Source organism: Pituophis catenifer, unplaced genomic scaffold (genome assembly GCF_029215685.1).
Source record: "Pituophis catenifer annectens isolate HBS135680 unplaced genomic scaffold, rPitCat1.0.hap2 SCAF_3, whole genome shotgun sequence".
In the NCBI taxonomy this organism is placed as follows: domain Eukaryota; kingdom Metazoa; phylum Chordata; class Lepidosauria; order Squamata; family Colubridae; genus Pituophis; species Pituophis catenifer.
In genome coordinates, this window is record NW_027256883.1 from 209269778 (window position 1) to 209291703 (window position 21926).

Genomic DNA, 21926 nt, shown 5'->3' on the forward strand with positions numbered 1-21926 from the left:
GGAGAACTAGAACTCACAGTCTCCTGGTGATCAGGCCAAACTCACCCTTCATGCTTTCAAGTCAAAGGGAGAACTAGATCTCACAGTCTCCTGGTGACTGGCCCAAAGTCACCCCTCGTGCTTTCACGCCAAAGGGAGAACTAGAACTCACAGTCTCCTGGTGATCGGGCCAAAGTCACCCATTCTGCTTCCATGCCTAAGGCAAGAGTCAGTCCCCCTCTTTCTGGCTAATCCACCTTACAGGGTTGTTGTTGTTGTTGTGAAATAGGAGGAGGAAGGAGTATTGGTATGTTGTCCGCCTTGAGCACATAAAGTAATCATAAAAGCAGGATAAAAATCTAATACTAAAATAAATAAAAATAAGAAAGAGCCCCTGTCAACATAGGGACCTCCAGTAGGGGGCTGCAGAGAGAGAGAGAGAGAGAGAGGGAGAGAGAGAGACCTCCAGTAGGGGGCCGCCCCGATTCTTGCAGCTCCTCCGCCTGTCCCCGAGGCGGCTTCTATCTTACCTCCTGCAAAGCGAGGCCGGGCTCCCGTGGCTCACGGAGCGGCCGCAGGAGGGCGAGATCGGCCCGTGGAGCGGAGGCGCAGGGCAGGGCTTCCCCGGCCGCCTCGTCGGGAGAAGGGAGCGTGGCCTGAGCTGACGCACGCAACCCGCCCAGGCTTCGCCTATAAAAGGCGAGCGCGGCGCCCTCCGCCTTCAAACCATCATCGCCTGCGTGTTTGTTTAGTGGTCGTGGAGACTCGCAGCAGCTCCTTCGCAAATGGGCTCGCCCGCCTAGCGGTTGCCTTCCTGAGCCAGGTCACCTGTGGTCTCAAGCCGTCGGGATTCTGCTGGGCGCAGCACTAAGACTTCAAGGTAAAAGGCTTCTTGGCAAACTCTTCCCCCCCCCGCCCGGTTTTTCTGGCTTCGGTCCCTTCCTCCGGGAGGATTCCCACGTTGGTGTTGGGGTGTATGTATGTGTGTGTGAGTGAGTGAGAGGCGGAGGAGGGGCTTTCTCGCGCGTGGAAGCCCCTGGCGCACAAACGCCTTTAACTTGCTCGGGAAAGCGCGAGGGGGCTGCGTTCCCACGATGCCTTAAACTCGACCCGTGTCAAGCACGGGGATGCGTTGCGGAGCGATGGTGGGGAGTGGGGTGCGGAATCGACCCCCCCCTTAGGTTGAAGGGCGAGGGGGCTGCGTTCCCACGATGCCCTAAACTCGACCCGTGTCAAGCACGGGGATGCGTTGCGGAGCGATGGTGGGGAGTGGGGTGCGGAATCGACCCCCCCCTTAGGTTGAAGGGCGAGGGGGCTGCGTTCCCACGATGCCCTAAACTCGACCCGTGTCAAGCACGGGGATGCGTTGCGGAGCGATGGTGGGGAGTAGGGTGCGGAATCGAACCCCCCCCTTAGGTTGAAGGGCGAGGGGACTGCGTTCCCACGATGCCCTAAACTCGACCCGTGTCAAGCACGGGGGATGCGTTGCGAAGCGATGGTGGGGAGTGGGGTGCAGAATCGGACCCCCCCTTGGGTTGAAGGGGCGGCTCGGGATTCGAAAAGGAGAGAGAGGGGAGGCGGCGAGGGGGGAGGAAACGTGCCAGGCAGGCGAATCCCAGACACTTTGTGGCACACGGTCACAAACCGGGGAATCGTCAAAAGCCCGGCCATGTTTTCGGACCTCTTCCGGTTTGGGTCCGTGGCTTTATACAATAAACATTTGATAACAATAAAATAAAGGGCCTACCGTCCCTGTCCTAATCTTCTTTTTTACTTACTCTTTTCATGTATTCAAATTATATTTATACTTTTATTTGTTATATATGCTTGACTAAATAAATAAATACATAAATAAACAATACTATAAATGTTCCGGTTTGAATGCGACTTGTGAGGAGTAAGGATCCGGGAATTGGGGGGTTTTAGGGACCGTGCTTACGGGGGGGGGAGGGATGCGCGTTACTCACGCCTAACTACTCCGGAGTAAATCTTAAGGAAGTTCGATTGGGTTTCCTCCCGTTGCAAACGCGTCTTTGACAAGTCCCAGCCGAAGTCCCGTGAACTTCGCTTTGGATTCGACTCAAGATCATTCTTACACCTTTAGGATCGGGGCGTTACTACGGCTGGGTAGTACTATTACTACGGTAGTAGTGGAAGTGCGAAAACGATCGCTCCGTTGGGTTACGTTTTGGGGCTGGAGGGGGAGCGGCCGTTGGGTCGGTATCTTCTGTTTTGGTTAGAAACTAAATAAAAGAAACGTGTTGCTTTGGCTCAGCGGTGGTCGTCCCCAGCCTAGCCGGCGACACGTGTCCTCTTTTTTTTTTTCTCACGCTTTCGCGACCCTTCCCACCCCCACCCCCCACCCCCCGGGATCGGAAAAGAGGACGTGTGCGGTCCGAACGTTCTGAGCTTTCATCCAACGTTCCATTCGATGTCTCAGCGTTCCATTCGGTCTCTCAACGTTCTATTCGGTCTCTCAACGTTCTATTCGGTGTCTCAACGTTCCATTCGGGTTTCCGCTTTTCTCGCCAGCCGTCAAAAACCACTGGGTTTTTTTTAAAGGGGGGTGGGGGGAATGGAGTGGAATGTTTATTTATCAAGGTTATTTTACCTCTCTAAATCCGTTTTCTGGCTGCTTGCCAGGATGGCAGCCTTGTTTATTCCCCCCCCCACACACACACAAACCTTTATCATAATGTTAATAATTAATTCGCGTTATATCGGAAAGAAGTATTTTTAGTGATTCTTATCCGTCAGCCGCGTTTGTTTGGCTGACGGCTTGTCTGGTGGTGGCCATATTGGCCCCTAAAATAGTGAAAAACCGAGGACTAAACAATAACAAAAAATGCTAACTCTGGCTCTTTTGAGTTTTGCATTACAGCTAAAACAAAAAAACTGCGGATCTCTTCACCCAGTGCTTCCGCAGGGCGTAGGCAAAACACACATTTTGCCTGTTTTGCTAAATGCAAAGGCTGTGCTTTTAAAAAAAAAAAAGGCAGTTTCTTAAAGTAAGCAGGCGGTAAGCCAGTTTATTCCGGTTTTTCAGATCAGAGGTTTCTAGCCCTTAAGTCAAACAAAAGGCACACAAGTGAGCCAAGAATTGAGTATCTCAGCCTCCCCTTTTAACTCGGCTGCATTTAAAAGAGTCAAAACTGGAAGATCATTATTTTTAAGTTACCCTTTTCTAATGGTAAATTGAGTGCATGCTTCAATCTCTCGGGAATGTTTAAAGAAAACAAGGATTGGGGGACGGACGGATATGATAGCAGTATTCCAGTATTTGAAAGGTTGCTACAAAGAAGAGGAGGGGGTCCATTTATTTTCCAAAGCACCGGAAGGCAGGACAAGAAACTATGGATGGAAACTCATCAAGGAGAGAAGCAACCTGGAATTAAGGAGAAACTTTCTAAAAGGACAATTAACCAGTGGAACAGCTTGCCACCGGAAGTTGTAGGTGCTCCAACGCTGGAGGTTTTTAAAGAAGAGACTGGACAGCCATCTAGCTGAAATGATATAGGATCTCCTGCTTAAGCAGGGGGTTGGACTAGTGGACCTCCAGGGTCCCTTCCAGTTCTATTCTGATTAATATTATAGTCCTAGGCAGGTGATTGAATGTTTGTTTTCATCTTTGTGTCAGTTCTGACTGGTATAAACCAGTAATACAGGTTTCCAAGTTCCTTTAGGGCCCTCTTACCTTTAAAGTAAACCATATGTAAAGTAGCGATTGACTACAATATAGGCCAGTGTTTCTCAACCTTGGAAGCTTGAAGATGGGTGCACTTCAACTCCCAGAAGATTCTGGGAGTTGAAGTCCACCCATCTTCAAGCTTCCAAGGTTGAGAAACACTGATATAGGCAGTACTTCCTTTACATCCATTCATTTAGTGATCGTTTGAAGTGGAAAAAACGTGACATGGCCATTTTTCACACTTATGACCATTTCAGCATTCCCCATGGTCACACGATCGAAATTTGGATGCTTGGCTACTGGCTGATATTTATGTTCCAGGGTCATCTGATCCCCTTTTTTGCGACCCCCTGACAATCAAAAGTCAATGGGAAAGCCATATTCACTTTATAACCCGTGTTAACTAAATTAACAACTGCAGGGATTCCCTTAACAAGTGAAGAACGGTCGTAAAACGGGGCAAAACTCAATTGTCTCGCTTAACAACAGAAATTTTGGGGCTCAGTTGTCGTAAGTCGAGGACTAACTCTGGTGGCTATTGCTCGCTTTCTCCTGAATAGTGAAAGAGAAGAGGGAAGAAGGAAAATGGTTAGTTAGTATCGGCTAGTGCAACAAGAAGAAAATGTGATGACGCTTCCTTGTAGCTCTTCAAAGGGCTGGTTGGGATTTACTCCCTCGTTTAAGTGGACTTAGTCAGAATTTTAGGCTGAGGTGGCAATGCATCCTAGCAACTCAGCAACAACTGAGTAGGCATAGTATGGAGTTGCCAGCTACTGTGGGAATGAATCGGATCCAAGGATGACTCACCGCCTTTTATTTCTTAAGCCCTACTCGCCGCTCTGTCTAGGAAGGGAGACCACACCAAAATAATTAGAAGTCTGATTTTTTTCCAAAATATATATGTCTGTATGTGTGTTTACAGACTTAGTTGTTGTCTTTGTCAGTCCCAGCAAGTTTTCATGAGAAAAAAAATGACAAAATGGCTGACAGTTTAATTGATATGCAGATAGTCCTTGTTTAGTGACCACAAGGGAGTACTAAGACAACTGGGTTGTTAAGCAGAGCGGTTGCTAAGTGAAACTGGGAGTGTGCGCTTATGCTCTGACTTCAGGTTTCCTTTGCTTTACAGACCTGCAAAAGGTCACAGATACAAGGATTGGTTATCAAGTCACCATCGTAACTGAGAACGGTTGCTAAATGAGGACTTACCCATAGCTGTAAAAGCTAACTGGGCCTGACGCAGCGTTTGTGATGAAGAAAACCGTCTTTCCCTGAGCTCAACCACCCCCCCCCCGGCCAAATAAATCCCAATATTAAAATATTTGCAAAGACCATAAAGAGAAGTAATTGTGGTATTAAAAATAAAGCTTGGGGTGATTTGTGATAGATAAGAAAACATTGTAGACTTTCTCTGAGCTAATTACAATACCAGATTGTTAACAGCGGGCTTTGAAGTTTAACTTTAACAGTTGATTAAACTGTTAACTATTATTAGCAGCTAGATGTTATAACAGGTCAAATTGGTTGCAAATAGGTTTATAAATTTTAAACCTGACTCAACAAGGAGAGAAAACTATTATTCTTGCAGTATATTTGTCAGTGGTCTGTATCTACTAGAGCAGGGGTCAGCAATCTGTGGCTCTGGAGCCGCGTGTGGCTCTTTCATCCCTCTGCTGCAGCTCCCTGTTGCTGGTCGGCTCCACAATTGATAGGGCAGTGATGGCTAACCTTTTTGCCATCGTGTGCCAAAAGCAGGGGGAGTGCGGGGTGATCGCGCGCATGCGTGCGTGCCCACACCAATAATTCTATGTGCCCTGCCCCCCCGCGCATGTGTGTGTCACCCCCCTGTGCTCTGCCTGCTTTTGGCATGTGATGGCACTGTGGGCCCAGTAGGCCCGTTTTTTCGCCCTCCCCAGGCTCCAGAGCCTTTCTAGGAGCCTGGGGAGGGCGAAAACAGCCTTCCCCACCTCCCTGGTGGCCCTCCAGAGGCTGGAAACAGCCCGTTTGCCAACTTCCGGTGGGCCCAGAAGGCCCGAAAATCAGCTGGCAAGCGTGCACATACGTGCTGGAGCTGAGCTAGGGCAACGCTCACATGCCTACCAATATGGCTCTGCGTGCCACCTGTGGCACGCGTGCCATAGGTTTGCCATCACGGTGATAGGGCTTTCGGTTAGGACAGGTAGAGGAAAAAGGATGCCACACTAGGAGGAGACTCTATGGTGGGGGAACCGACTTCCAGTCGGCAGACGAAAAAGGACTCTGTGCTAGGAGGAGACTCTATGGTAGGGGAACTGGACTTCCGGTCGGCTCCAGAATTGAACGGGGGCTTCCGGTTAGGACCTTTGTGGCTCTTTGAGTGTTTAAGGTTGCTGACCTCTGTACTAGAGCAAATAAAATCACAATCCCAAATCTCCTGGATCACTAAACTAACAAATTTTGTCAGAAGCTGTGACTTTCCTGTCTCTTGCGTAACATAAGAACGATTTAAAAAAAGCGCTGCCCAAGGAATTATGGATCTAGAAACACAAAATGACATAGCTATCCTTAGTAAGGTGGGTAATTTGAAATGGCTGAGCAAATACAAACGTACTTTTCAAATAGACAGCTGTTTGAAGTCACAACTGCCAAAAGATCTAAAGGAAATATTTACGGGAGCGAGATTCGAACAGCTTGACACAATGGTCATATATGAAGAGATTCCAATCTATACCCTATAACAGTGATGGCTAACCTTTTTGCCATTGTGTGCCAAAAGCGGGGGGAGTGCAGGGGGGGGGTCGCACTCACGTGTGCCCACACCCATAATTCAGTGCACCCCGCTCTCCCCGCACATGCACGCGTGACACCCCTGCGCTCCCCCCGCTTTTGGCACATGATGGCACGGTGGGCCCAGTAGGCCCGTTTTTTTGCCTTCCCCAGGCTCCAGAGGCTTACTTGGATCTTGGGGAGGATGAAAACAGCCTTCCCCATCCGCCCGGAGGCCCTCCGGAGGCCAGAAATGGCCCGTTTCCCAACTTCCGGTGGGACTGGAAGGCCCATTCTTCACTCTCCCCAACCTCCAGAGCCTTTCTAGGAGCCTGGGGAGGGCGAAAACGCCCTTCCCAACCCTGCTTGAAGCTCTCTGGAGGCTGGAAATAGCCTTCCGGTGGGCCCGGAAGGCCCGAAAATGTGCGTGCCAGAGCTGAGCTAGGGCAATGCTCGTGTGCCCACTGATATGGCTCTGCGTGCCACCTGTGGCACCCGTGCCATATGTTCGCCATCACGGCCCTATAATGAACGTGTCTGCATTTGCGGAGCGGCAGGGGTAGAAACCCTGGCTCACATCCTATTTCCATCATGGCGAACCTATGGCACGCATGCCGGAAGTGGCACGCAGAGCCATCTCTCCGGGCACACGAGCTATCACCCGTTGCTCTGAGTTCCGGCATGCCAGCCAGCTGGTCTTCATACACGCCACAAAGCAGAAGACCAGGTGGCCAGTGCACATGTGGGCACTAGAACCTGGAAGACCAGGTGGGCAGTGCACATGCACATGCCCGAAACTGGAATATCACTTTCCCGGCACGCACATATGCACCAGGCAGCTGCTCTTCCAGTTTCTGGCACCCACAGGTGCACTGACTACCTGGTCTGCGTGCGCATGCACACCAGAAATGGGAAGACCAGATGCTAGGAATGTGATGTTCCAGTTTCAGGCATATGTGCAATTCCGTTTCAGCACTTGGTCCCGAAAAGATTTGCCAACACTGTGCTATTTGATTGTTGCCTGTATAAGAAGGTGAGAGACCTTGGTCTTTTTACCAAAGGAATGACCCACTGGGATCCCCATATCAAAACAACTTACCTTATGTGCGGCCAGAATCTGAAAATAACATTTAACACAGCACAGTACTTGAGCAAAATGGTTCGGCTGAGATCTGCATAATGTGGGACTGATTGGGGTAGATTGCAGGGGTGACACCGATATATAATTTTCTTATATTTTATCTATATCTGAAAGGATTGTATTCTGTTCCAATTTCATTTTAAATCGTATTTTATTCCAATTCCATTTTAAATCGTATTTTATTCCAATTCCATTTTAAATTGCTTTTATCAAATTTTAATAAATAATTTGTTTCTGGAACTTTGCCCTCTGATATGGCCCAAGGGCTAATCAATCAATCAATAAAGACTGACTGTATTTTTGTCTGTCTTTTTAATCCACATTTTTAAATGTCTCTTTAGTTTTGCTTTGTTTTTGTAAAAATCTCCATTTCCCCTCCCCTTGGAGTTTGTAATTTAATTTTCTTGTGTTAAAAAATAAAAATTTAAGGAATTGTAGGATCAGAGACTTAAATACGGTAGTCTTTGACTTACAACTGATCACTTAGCTACTGTTGAAGTTATGACAGATCCCCCCAAAAGATTGGATTTGACATTCCAACATGCTTCTCCCCCCCCCCCCCCCCCCGGTCACATGATCACATTTTGGGCACTCGGCAATTTGCCCACATTGATGGCTGTTTACAGCATTCCACAGTTACTTGACTGATTTACAATTATTATCATCATCATCATCATCATCATCATCATCATTATTATTATTATTATTACTATTATTATTATTATTATCCGCCCTGAGTCTCCGGAGAAGGGTGGCATATAAATTGAACTAATGAATAAAAATAATAAATAAATTATTATTGCTGGAAACCGGCAATTATGGTACTTCCAGTTTTTGGCACGTGCCCTTTGGTAAAATGGATTTGCTTAACCACTACTTTGTTTACTTAATAACCACTGCCAAAAAAGGTCATAAAATAAGCTCTGGTTTACATAGTGACTCACTTAATGACTAGCCTGACTTTAGAACTAATCCCAAGCTCAATTATGGTCATACGTCAAGGACTACTTGTAAGATTCCACTGTCATAATTCAAGTGCCATATTTTTCACATGTCATAACACACATGCAGAACTGCGGTCCCTCCAGAACCGTGTTGCTTTTGTTAGTTTGATGTCAGCTTCTGCTTTTGTGGATGTTTGTGACCCCAAATCATAAAGTTGAATGCCCCTGAATTGGCACCAGAGAAAAATATACAGGTAGTCCTTGACTTACAGGCACAATTGAGCACCAGATTTCTGTTGTTAAGTGAGACAGTTAAGTGAGTTTTGCCCCATTTTAGGACCTTTCTTGCCACGGTTGTTGAGTGAATCGCTGCAGCTGTTAAAGTGGGTAACCCCATTGTTAAGTGAATCTGGTCTCCCCCATTGACTTTGCTTGTCAGAAGGTTGCAAAAGGAGATGACGTGATACAGAAACAATGCAATTGTCATAAATATGAATCAGTTGCCGAGCATCTGAATCTTGATCACAAGTGCAAAGGTCGTAAGTGTGAAAAACGGTCATAAGTCACTTTTTTAAGTGCCTCTGTAACTTCAAACGGTCACTTAAACAAACTGTTGTAAGTCGAGGACTGCCTGTAATGTTCTACCAATGGAAACGTTTTCATATCTGTCTTGAAGATAGAATAACAGAGTTGGAAGGGACCTTGTAGGTCATCTAGTCCAACCCGCCCCCAAAGCAGGAAACCCTACACCGTTTCTAACAGATGGCAGTCCAGTCTCCTCTTGAAAGCCTCCAGTGATGAAGCTCCCACAACTTCCGAAGGCAACTCCTGTTCCACTGGTTGATTGTTCTCACTGCCAGAAAATTTCTCCTTATTTCCAGGTTGAATCTCTCCTTCATCAGTTTCCATCCATTATTCCTTCTCTGGCCTTCAGGTGCTTTGGAAAATAGCTTGACCCCTATTCTCTCAGTGACAGCCCCTCAAGTATTGGAAGACTGGTATCATGAGGACCCAGATTGTTGGGGGGCAGTATGCTGATTTTGTAAACCACTTAGATTGAGCTATAAAGCACTGTGAAGTGGTATATAAGGCTATTGCTATTGCTATCAGGGGATGCGGTGGCTCAGTGGCTAAGACGCTGAGCTTGTCGATCAGAAAGGTCGGCAGTTCAGCGGTTCGAATCCCTAGTGCCGCGTAACGGGGTGAGCTCCCGTTACTTGTCCCAGCTTCTGCCAACCTAGCAGTTCAAAAGCACGTAAAAAATGCAAGTAGAAAAATAGGGACCACCTTTGGTGGGAAGGTAACAGCGTTCCGTGCGCCTTTGGTGTTGAGTCATGCCGGCCACATGACCACGGAGACGTCTTCAGACAGCGCTGGCTCTTCGGCTTAGAAACGGAGATGAGCACCGCCCCCTAGAGCCGGGAACGACTAGCACATATGTGCGAGGGGAACTTTTACCTTTACTATTGCTATCATGTCACCCCTGGTCCTTCTCTTCACTAGACTAGCCATGCCCAGTTCCTGTAACTGTTCTTCATATGTTTTAGCCTCCAGTGCCAGTCCCCTCCTCATCTTTGGTTCCTCTTCTCTGCACTCTTTCTAGAGTCTCAACATCCTTTTTTATAATGTGACCAAAACAGGATGCAATATTCTAGGTGTAGTAAGGCTTTACTAAGTAGGTACTAGATGTACCTCTGCCTTGGGAGTCGTAATTTGTCTTATGACCGTTTCCTACCTCCTGAAAAAGAGGCTTAATGGGGTTTTTTTTTCTTATGTGTCCCAGGATTTACAACTTGCCCAAGAAAGAAGATCAAGAAACATGGCAGCAATCCCGTCCAGTGGCTCCCTTGTGGCAACCCACGACTACTACCGAAGTAAGAGAAAAAAACCATTGTTAGCCATTGCCAATGAAGTGGTATAAAGAAATGCTCAACAGGATTGGGACATGCTGAGCTTTTTCCATCTTGTTGACCTCAGAAGGGTGTACGGCAGGGGTGAAATGCTCCCGGTTCGGACCGGATCATCCTATCCGGTAGCGAGGGTGGCGGGTGGTTCGGAGAACCGGTAGCAAAAATCCCTGCCCCCCCCCCCCTATGCCCAGCTGAGCCGCACGATCATCAGAGGCTTTTTTTTTTTTTTTTACTTTTAAAAGCATTTTTTCTACAACCTCTTCCGACGAAAAAATGCTTTCAAAAGTAAAAAAAAAAAAGCCTCTGATGATCGTGCGGCTCAGCTGGGATCATCAGAGGCTTTTCAAAGCATTTTTTTCTACAACCTCTTGGCTGAAGAGGTGGTAAAAAAAATGCTTTGAAAAAGTCTCTGACGATCCCAGGTGAGTTGCCTGATCGGCAGAGGCTTTTCAAAGCGTTAGAAAAAATGCTTTGGAAAGTTTTTTTTAAAAAAAGTTGGCCACGCCCACATTAACCCCCCCCCCCCACCAAGCCACGCCCACAGAACCGGTAGTAACAAATTTTACATTTCATGTCCCATCAACACTGCTTGGACCTACAGGGGAGAGCCTTCTCAAATGGGGTGGGAAGGAAGGGGGGCTTGTCCTACAGTGCCCACTCCCCTCTTTGTGGAGGAGTTTGTGAATTCACCATATTGTGCAAATGTGCAGAAAATAGATGGGATGAATTTCCCAAAGGAATTTTTTTTTTCCTTCCAAGAGGCAACTGGACTTTCTGGTTTTTTCCTCTGAAGACGTTTCGCTTCTCATCCAAGAAGCTTCCTCAGCTCTGACTGGAGGGTGGGGAACGGAATTCTTCAGTCAGAGTTGAAGAAGCTTCTTGGATGAGAAGCGAAACGTCTTCAGAGAAAAACCAGAAAGTCCAGTTGCCTCTTGGGGGAAAAAAAGCACCTTTGGGACAACCATGACCTGGAGGACTGAGAATCTCCATAGCCAGATGTGATGAATGCAATGAGGAGATGGTGGTTTCCCAGGAGGGAGGGGGTACATTCCAGAGGAATAAAAGGCCCATCTATCGTGTGTGTGAGAGAGAAAGTGGATGAAGACAGTCCCTCCTCAGTAGTTCCCAGAGTATATGGTAGATGCCGAGAGTCGAGTCGAGGAGTGAAAACAATAAAAAAAGGCAGCATAGAAGAATCATCTTGTGTCATTCTTGGTTTTGGGCCTGACACTAGGTTAGTTTACTAACCAGGTTAAATGTGTAGAAGCATACTCTAGTCACTATCTTGGCTGCCACATTTGAGATGAAGGCAGTGGAAGGAGGTTTCAAGGGACAAAACTTTGGTTTATGTGAACTCAACTCTTGGGGCAATCACCAGGAGGCTGTGAGTTCTAGTCCCACCTTATCCATGAAAGCCGGCTGAGTGACTTTGGGCCAATCACCAGGAGACTGGGAGTTCTAGTCCTGCCTTATCCATGAAAGCCGGCTGAGTGACTTTGGGCCAATCACCAGGAGACTGGGAGTTCTAGTCCCACCTTATCCATGAAAACCAGCTGGGTGACTTTGAGCCAATCACCAGGAGACTGGGACTTCTAATCCCGTCTTAACCTTGAAAGCAAGCTGGGTGACTTTGGGCCAATCACTAGGAGACTGGGAGTTCTAGTCCCGCCTTATCCATGAAAGCCAGTTGGGTGACTTTGGACCAATCACCAGGAGACTGGGAGTTCTAGTCCCACCTTATCCATGAAAGCCAGCTGGGTGACTTTGAGCCAATCACCAGGAGACTGGGACTTCTAGTCCCGCCTTAACCTTGAAAGCAGGCTGGGTGACTTTGGGCCAATCACCAGAAGAATATGAGTTCTAGTCCCGCCTTAGCCATGAAAGCCAGCTGGGTGACTTTGGAGCCAGTCATCCTGTCCGCCTTAGGAAGGAAGCAACGGCAAACCACTTTTGAAATCTTGCCAAGAAAATTGCGGAAACTTGGTCAAACAGTCATCATGACTCAGTCATGATGTGAAGGCACACACACACACAAAACAAGAAACAACTCCAAAACAAGCTTTTTTCCTTACCATGTTTACAAAGAGAGAAGTCATGCATTTCCTAGTAATAAGTAAACCAGCGAGTTTTGAAGCTTCTCTCTGTTCGGCATGGCTGACCTCTGTTTCGGCCGTTGAATCTGATTAATTAAGACCGCACTGGTCCCATGAAAAACCTTCACCTCCTGGTCCCTGACCTGAACGGAGTTGTCTGAATCTCCGTCCAAGTTCTTGCAATCTTCATTGTTTATTTTTCCACCCCGGGTGGAGTTTTCGGGACACAAAGGCACTAAGGTAAAAGTTCATCGGTCTAGTGTGAAATGTGGCAATGTGGGCGGTGCGTTGGATTGTTTGCAAAGGATTTGTGTTCCTTCCCTGGTCTTTGGAGCATTCGTGTGAGAAGATGGGATATGCTCTGAGCTGGGATTTTGAAGCTAGAGGCTGTTAGTTTTGGAAAGTTTTTCTGGTTCCCTTCTTTCGACCCCAAACATCTCTCCCTTCGTTGCAACTTTTTGAAAAATGATATTGATAAAACACCTGATGCACTTCATTTAATAATTATGCAAGGTGAAAGTCTAAAGCAGAGGAATCAAACCTTGGCAACTTTGAGACTTGTGGACTTCAACTCCCAGAATTGGGAGTTGGAAGTCCACAAGTCTCAAAGTTGCCAAGATTGGACACCCCTGATCTAAGGAATTATAGAGTTTTAGTGTGATCCCAATGAATGTCTATGAAAAGGCTCTGCGTATTTATTTCTGAGTACAGATAATCCTTGAGACCGGACCTTCCGTCGCTAAGCGATGCAGTCAGTGAGTTGCGCCTGGTTTTATGATCTCTTTGCCATGGTGGTTAAGTGAACCTGGCTTCCGCCATTGACTTTGCTTGTGGGAAGGGCATGAAATGGGGCAAAATTCACCATCTTGCTTAACAACAGAAATTTTGGGCTCAATTGTGGCTGTAAATTGAAGACCACCTGTGGCAATATTTTGGCTAACCTGGTGCCTTTTTCTTCTCCTGCAGGACGGTTGGGTTCCACCTCCAGTAACAGCTCCTGTGGAAGTGCTGAGTACTCTGGAGAAGTCATCCCGCACCATCCAGGTGAGTATTTGATAGAACGCCCAAATTCATTCTTGCTTTTAGTTGAAGGCCTTTGCAAATCAAAAGTCCCTGATTTAATGTATTAACTAAGATGACAGGAAGAATGTCAATGGCGAGGAATGTTTACTAAATGGCGGATAGAATTTTGTGCACAGGTATCATGAGTGCAAATTGTGTGAATGTTGACTGGACTAAATCGCCATGCGGTGAAGTGGGTCTGTCTTTTGGGGTGTAAGCTGACATTGCTTGAAATTTGTCTGTTAAATCCATAGTCTGTTAAATCCATAGTCCGCTAAATCCATAGTCTGTTGAATCAACATGGTTGTTGTTCTCATATGACTAAAGACTTTTAAATCCTTTTTGTGAAGCCTTATGATGATTTATTACCAGGAAATAGGGTTACTCTCTGGAGCGCACCCTGGGTTAGTTTGCACTCGTGTTGTGCTATCAAGCATTGCATTGTGACTGCTTGTCTTGTAGTATTCTCTTCTCCATTTTGAATTTGGGTGATCTGAGACCTAGGAGTCTTACTTAAGCAAAAATTGGTTGTATTTAGACTCACCAAGAAAGTGGCTGAGATTTTCAGTAGCCAATTCTAATCCAACGGCTGTAAATGTTGATTCAGTGCATAGAGCACTCTAACAGTCTAAATCAAGAGTTATTCTTATTTTGCTATGCAAGGTGCACGAACATCTAAGCACACACTTTTTTTCTTGCTTGTGAAAAGATGGCTCCATGGAGAAAGGGTTGAAGTATGCAGGGAGTCCTCGACTTGTGACCAGTCATTTAGAGACCAGTCATAATTATGGTGGACCCCCTGGGGGTATCTATGATCTAAACTCAAAGTTCCAAAAATCTCCCCACTCCACCCCAACGATCATGTAATTGCACTTTGAGCACTTGGCAACCAGGCCGTACTTACAGCTGTTTGCAGTGTCTCATAGTCATTTGACTATATTTTATGACGATTTCGCTGAAAACCAGCATCTACTTCTGGGTTTTGGCAAAATCATGCCCATAGCAAACTATGAATTCACTTAATGACTCCAGATTTGTTTAACAACCAGGGTGATTTTCTTAACAACCGCCACAAATTGGGTCGGTCTCACGAGTTATGATCCTGATGGACAGATTTCATTGGAGGGCTACCTGTAACTTAGTTTCCAGGGCCCATGACCAATTTCAATAAACGATTGAGTTGGATGGCATAGCGGCGTGGTGACCTAGTGGTGAAGACGCTCACTTCCCACTCAGAAGGTTGAAAGTTCAATTCTAGGTAGGGCAGATGTTTGCCTCCTAAAGCGCAAAAAAATAATTATTATTTGCTGTGAACTCTGCATAGGTGTCAGGAAGGGCATCCAACTAGTAAATGCTTGGCTCGGGCCCGACTGTACCCAAATTAAGGGATTATGGGGTCGTAAAAAGAAAAAAAGTTTAGATGGCATGTCATTTCCCAAAGAAATAGGAGAATTTGGGGGGAAGTAAACCCACCTCAAATTTCTGCTTTCTTTGCACGTCTTTAATTCGGTTTCAGTTGAAGAGGAAGGAGATTCTAGCCAAATTCAAAGAAGACACAAAATTGACTTCCTGCCATTTGGGTGCAGCTGATGAGCTGGTCTCTGCCCCTTCTTTGGCCAAAACATTACATCCATCAGCAATTTTATGGTGCTGACTGTTTTGTTACCCTTTCTTTTGTTAACGAAGGGAATGGAAATGTCCTTGTGGGATTAACATTGATTGGCAGGAAAGTAAATAATTCAAAATGCCTTATATAATTTCACTTGGGGTTATCTAAGGCAAGAAGTATGGAACTAAGGAAGTTTGAGCATAAGCAAAAAATCTCATTGGCAGAGATTTTGCTGGCTGGCCTTCTCTAAATTAAGCTGAAGGCCGATGTGCTATGGGAATATTGCATTGTGCAATATTCTGGAATATTGCATTCTTCTTCTTCTTTTTTTTTTATTGAAAAGTTTTATGAAAAATACAAACATTTTCACCCCCCCACCCTTCCCCCCTCAACCCCCCCCTCCCCTTCCCACCCTCCCTTCCCCTCCCTCCCACCACCCCCCTCCCTAGACTTCCCAGAACGAGCACAGGGTATAGCATTCACAAACCAAGAACTAAAATGTGCTAACAAATTATTACATTTCATATTCTCCCTAGGTCCTTAACTCCTTATAACTCAGAAAAAACAAACAAACTACTTAATATTATTTCATTCATAAGCTATATGAATCTTCTTATTCGGATACTTCTTCTGTATGTAATCAATCCATTTTCTCCATTCCGATATATATCTCTCATTTGAATGGTCTTTAAGGTATGATGAAATTTTTGCCATTTCCGCCAAATGCACAACTTTTAATGTCCATTCCTCAATAGTAGGTGGAGAATATTGCATTCTTCAATCGCCTCTTTTCTCCTGCATGTTCACCCTAGTCCACGGGTCTGCAACCTTAAACACTGAAAGAGCCATTTGGACCTGTTTCCCACAGAAAAGAAAACACCGGGAGCCACAAAATTCTTTCTGTGCCTGACTATTTCTTGAACCGCCACAAAACTAGCATATGTAGTTGAATTAAACATTCTGTTTTCTTCTGAAACTTTTCTTGGATTTATCCATGGTTGGCCTACCGGGGTTTGAAAAGCTCAATAAATAGCGTGCCGGCAGTTGTTGCACATTGGCAGATGTGAGGCATATTTTGAGTGACGGAGCTCCAGCAGACGGGTGAAAGAGCCACATGTGACTCTAGAGCCGCAGGTTGCTGACCCCTGTCCTAGTCAAAAAGAAGAGTGTAGATAGTCCTTACTTTGCAACTATCATGGAGTCCTCCAATTATGACTGTTAAGCTGGTTGTCATGTGAGCAGACCTGATTTTACAATCTTTTTTTGTGGCAGTCATTAATCGAACATCGGGTCATTAATTGAACCCTTTGTTCACTAACAGTCATCTTTACCAAAACCTAGAAATAAAAGCTGGCTTCTGCTTTGTAAATAAAGTCAAGTGAGCGTAAACGTGGGCTGGTTTTTGAGCGCCCAAAATGCAGTCACATAGTTGCAGGCAGCTGCTGTCAGAAGTTTGGAACTGGGTTGCAAGTACCTTTTGGCAGTCCGTTGTAAGTTTGAACAATTGTTAAGCGACCAGTCGTAAATTGAGGACTACCTGCCATCTAGAACCAAGAAGACCCATTGTAAATCCATTCTTAGCGCAGGAAGTAGTACACTTCGAGTAATTTTGTGCCAGTCGCTATCTCCGTCAAACCAGTGTATCCTACCAGGATGAGGTGGTAAGGACATCCTGTGCCACCTTGAGTTTCTAGAGCAGGGCTCTCCAACCCTGGCAACTTTATGACTTGTGGACTTCAACTCCCAGAATTCCTCAGCCAGCATGGCTGACTGAGGAATTCTGGAAGTTGAAATCCACAAGTCTTAAAAGTTGCTATTTGTTGAAGAGCCCTGTTCTAGAGCAGGGGTCTGCAACCTTAAACACTCAAAGAGCCATTTGGACCCATTTCCCACAGAAAAGAAAACACAGGGAGCCACAAAACCCTTCCCATGCCTGACTATTTCTTGAATGGCCACAAAACTAGCATATGTAGTTGAATTAAATGTTCTGTTTTCTTCTGAAACTTTTCTTTTCTTGGATTGATCCATGGTTGGCCTATCGGGGGTTGAAAAGCTCAATAAATCACGTGCTGGCGGGTGTCGCATATTGGCGGTTGTGACACATATTTTGAGTGACAGGGAGCCACAGCAGAGGAATGAAAGAGCCACATGCGGCTCCCGAGCCGCAGATTGCTGACCCCTGTTCTAGAGGAACGGAAGGCTATAAATTAAATATTTGATAAGACAAAGTGGTCTCTAAACTGAGCCGCTTTCCTGTTTCTGATAACTAGTTTTTGTCTTTTGTTTTTTCCTTTCCTTGTAGGTCTTCCCAAATCTGATCCTGGACACTGGTGGGCGAGTTTTTTCTTTGGAAAACACACCCATCCAGTGATGACAACTGTGTCGGAATCTCCAGAGAAGTAAGTGAGCTGGGATTAGATCCGTGTTTCAACCTTGGCAACTTTAAAAAGGGTGGACTTCAATTCCCAGAATTCCCCAGTCCTCTGGTCGGGTGTGTGTGTGTGTGTGTGGCTTGGAGAAGGGCTTTACAGATAGTCCTTGACTTACAACCATTCATTTAGCAGCCGTTTGAAACTACGACGATGCTGGGAAAAAAAGGTCCAGTCCTCCCACTTACAACCTTTGTACCACCCCCTGGAGTTTTCACATAGTTGCAATTTGGGCCCTTAGCAACCAACTCGCATTTACAATCAACTGTCCTGTCCTGCGTTTGAGCAATTGCAATTTGCAACTGTTTTTGCAAGTTTCTGGCAAAAAAAAGGTCCATTCAGAAGAACGGGCTTGTGGTTTGTGCTTAACAACCACAGATTCACTTAATGACCATGATGGTTTGCATCATAGTCATCATAAAATCATATCCGACTTTAATGTACGACCACAATGACTTAACGACGGAAATTCCAGTCCCAACTGTGATTGTAAGTCGAGGACTACCTGGGTGGGATAATTTTAACGTGAGTGGGGTCAACATGGCAGGATGGAGTTGTAAGTTGTAATGTAAGCAGTACATAATGGAGTTATATCCAGGGGTGGGCTTCAAAAATGTTAGCAAGGGGTTGTCTGCCCAGTTGCTGGGTGGATGTGGCCATGGTGGGTGAGGCCTAGTCAGCCTCCTGCACCATGGGGGTGGGGGTTTTTTGCCCTCCCCAGGCTCTGGAGGCTTTCGTCGAGCCTCTGGGAGGGTGAAAATAGCCTCCCCAGGCTCCGGAGGCCCTCTGGAGGCTAGAAACGGGCCCGAACTTCTGGTAGGCCAGTTTTTCGCGCCCCCCCCAAGCCTCAGTGCATGCCCTGCACTTACCTGCATCCAAAACAGGCTGCGCTGGGACTACTGGGCGGGGCGGGGTGGGCAGGGCCAGCCAGGAGTGGGATTTGGGAGTTCTCCAAACTGCACAGAATCTTAGCTAGAGGTTTTAGCGAACCCCCAGCAACCTACCCCTGGTTATATCTGAAAAATAACTTGATCTTACCTCTTTACAGCTCAGGGACCTTCCAGGTAGCCAATGGCATGATCACCTGTGACCTGGCCCAGGAAGTCATGAGGAAGCGCCACGCCAGCGAACCCAGCAAGTCCAGCGTGGGTCCCACAGCGTGAGGAAGGCCGGCGTTCAACAGCTGACGCTTCTGATTTGACCGCTAGGGGCTACAGCCCATTTTCCCCTCCCCTTCCCTGTAGACTTAGTTTAGGCTGCTTCTGAGTACAATTAATTTAGACGTAGGGTTTTTATAAAAACGAAAACGACAACTATAAAAAAAAAATAATAATAAATTCCACACGCACCATTCTTTTCTACTCACTTGGGGATCAACACAGCTACGTCGTTTTTTTTCCCACCGCCTTGATAACGCGTTTTTTTTTTCCTTTCTTTTTGTACTTGTTTGAATGGGAACTAATAAAATCTAAGCAGCCTTTTCAACGGCTAGTGTCTGTTGTGAATTCTTGTGAACTCAAGATTTAAATGGTGATTAGGGTTAGCATTTTTTTAACAGAGGGTCGAAACGGGTCACCTTGTCCCGGTTTCTAGCAAAAGTTCCAAAGTGCGTGAAAAAGAGGCCCTGCAACAAGGCAGAGATGCTTGTTTTTACTGAATTCTGATTTGTTTATTTTGGAGGCTGTTAATTCCCTCCTGGAGAAGAATTTGGGCATCAGTAAATGTTGTTCTGAGCCTGGAGTTGAAATAATCCTGGTCATGAACCTAGGATCCCTTTCTGAGCTTGGATGCATCTAAACTGAACTGACCATTTGAAAAGGGGTTTGCACGGGTGAAATGCTCCCGGTTCGGACCGGATCGCACGATCCGGTAGCGAGGGAGGCAGGTGGTTCGGAGAACTGGTAGCAAAAATCCCTGCCCCCCCCCCATGCCCAGCTGAGCCGTGCGATCATCGGAGGCTTTTTTTTCTTTTAAAAGCCTCTGACGATCCAAGCTGAGTTGCCTGATCAGCAGAGGCATTTAAAAGAAAAAAAGCCTCTATTGATCAGGCAACTCAGCTGGGATCGTCAGAGCCTTTTGAAAGCATTTTTTTTAAAACCTCTTCGCTGAAGAGGTTGTAGAAAAAATGGTTTTAAAAGTTTTTTTTTTTAAATGGCCACGCCCACCCAGTCACATTACCCACCACCACCACCAAGCCACGCCCACAGGACCGGTAGTAACAAATTTTAGATTTCACCATTGGGTTTGCATATAGGTAAAAAAAAACTTTTAAAACTGAGACATAGAAAAACTGAATCAGTCATTTAAAATGGAGGATGGTGCTAGTGCAGCTATTTAGTTCTTAGCTTTCAAAACCAATGGCCATTGAATCATTGAATGGAGAACCCATGTGGTATAATAGTTATACCAGGCTTCAGGCTAGATACCAGGAGGTTGTGAGTTCTAGTCCTACCTTAGGCATAAAAGCTGGCAGGATGACTGGGCCGATCACTAGGAGTTGGTGAGTTCTAGTACTGCCATAGGCATGAAAGCCACCGGGGTGACTTCTGGCCAATCATCAGGAGACTGAGTTTTAGTCCTGCCTTAGCCATAAAGCCAGTTGGGTGACTGGGCCAATCACCAGGAGACCGTGAGTTCAAGTCCCGCTTTAGGCACTCAGCCAGCAGGGTAACTGGGCAAGTCCCCCCCCCCCCGCCCACTCAGCCCATCCCAGCTCAAAACATTTGGGGAGAAAATAGGAGGAAGGAGGAGTATGTTTGCCACCTTGAGTTGTTTATAAAAATCAAGGCGAAGTATAAATCAATTATACCTGGATCATCTGTGAAGATTGGTGGGGGCCTCAGATTGTGGTGGTGGTTCTCCATGACAAGTTTCAGTGTGTTGACAGATGGGTTGAAGCTCTTCGGGAAACTCCTGGTTTGTAGGGTGCCTCAGGGCTTAACGTTCTCATATGTCTTGTTTACCATCTACATGAACCTGTGGGAAAGGGTCATCCATCAACTGTTCTGCCCCAGCTACGGACCCCAAAGAACGCAGCACACACAAAGTCTGTACAAACCTTAGTTTACTAAATTAAATCAGTCTTTTTCAAACAAAGGCTGTTAATTAACTTTATTAACAGCCTACAAGAATCCAAAGAATAAATAATCGTAATCTTACTATGGTTGGCAGAATGCCCAGAAGCAATTTGCAGGAAACTGATAAGAGAACTAAGATCAAGACGCGAAGGAGAGTGAACGAAGTTGTTCCCTGCAAATTGCCTCAGTCGTCCTTCCTTAAATAGGCCAAGGGAGTGGCCAATTAGCCCAAAGCCTTACTCTCGAGGAGACCTCCTCCTAAGGAGCTATTCCTGACTTTTGGCAGCTCTGCGCGCCCGTGCATTGAGAAGAGGCTCCTCCTCTTCTTCCTCTTCACTTATGGGAGCTTCTGGAGGTTCTGAAGGCCCTGGCTGAATCCCTGCCTCTGGCACCAAATCTTCTCCAGCCTCCTCATTGTCTGACTCGAGTGCCAGCTGCACAGGCTGCTGGCGCAGCACCACACCAGCCTCCTTGCTGTCGGAATCAGCTACTACCTGCACAGGCCGCTGATGGGCCACAACATCAACACAGGGTGAAGTGCCATTGACGGGATGATTCCTTGCTGTACATTTTGACCTTGGTTGCCAAATGATGCTGTTAAGGTCTTGTACAACTATCTGAAAGCTGTTCAGGTCTAGATGAGGAGGAACAGGTTTAAATTCAACCTTGATGTCACCAATTGGGGAAGGATACTGCAAAATCTCCATTCCCACCCCACTCCAGGGGAAGGATATTGCAAAATCTCCATTCCTGCCCCACTCCAGGGGAAGGATACTGCAAAATCTCCATTCCCACCCCGCTCCAGGGGAAGGATACTGCAAAATCTCCATTCCTGCCCCACTCCAGGGGAAGGATACTGCAAAATCTCCATTCCCACCCCGCTCCAGGGGAAGGATACTGCAAAATCTCCATTCCCACCCCGCTCCAGGGGAAGGATATTGCAAAATCTCCATTCCCACCCCGCTCCAGGGGAAGGATACTGCAAAATCTCCATTCCCACCCCGCTCCAGGGGAAGGATACTGCAAAATCTCCATTCCCACCCCGCTCCAGGGGAAGGATACTGCAAAATCTCCATTCCCACCCCGCTCCAGGGGAAGGTTACTGCAAAATCTCCATTCCCACCCCACTCCAGGGGAACGATACTGCAAAATCTCCATTCCCACCCCACTCTGGGGCCAGCCAGAGGTGGCATTTGCCGGTTCTCCAAAGTACTCAAAAGTTCCACTACTGGTTCTCCAGAACCTGTCA

The 21926-nt window shown here is 46.5% G+C and overlaps 1 protein-coding gene across 1 annotated transcript; it reads left to right on the forward strand.

Annotated features, from left to right (window-relative positions):
- The first annotated feature begins 694 nt into the window (after positions 1 to 694).
- On the forward strand, positions 695 to 19085 carry PPDPF (pancreatic progenitor cell differentiation and proliferation factor). The gene is made up of 5 exons (XM_070941812.1): positions 695 to 859; positions 10281 to 10371; positions 13467 to 13544; positions 17474 to 17570; positions 18649 to 19085. Exons 2-5 carry the CDS (start codon positions 10317 to 10319, stop codon positions 18761 to 18763), a joined length of 345 nt encoding a protein of 114 aa, XP_070797913.1. The 5' UTR covers positions 695 to 859; positions 10281 to 10316; the 3' UTR covers positions 18764 to 19085.
- The last annotated feature ends 2841 nt before the right edge of the window (positions 19086 to 21926 follow it).

What these genes read in the sequence shown, in the direction of transcription:
- PPDPF (XM_070941812.1), top strand. Translation starts at nt 10,317, where the DNA reads ATGGCAGCAATCCCGTCCAGTGGCTCCCTTGTGGCAACCCACGACTAC. An exon ending in AGTCATCCCGCACCATCCAG is followed by an intron (nt 13,545 to 17,473) that starts GTGAGTATTTGA and finishes CTTTCCTTGTAG; the next exon opens with GTCTTCCCAAATCTGATCCT. An exon ending in GTGTCGGAATCTCCAGAGAA is followed by an intron (nt 17,571 to 18,648) that starts GTAAGTGAGCTG and finishes ACCTCTTTACAG; the next exon opens with CTCAGGGACCTTCCAGGTAG.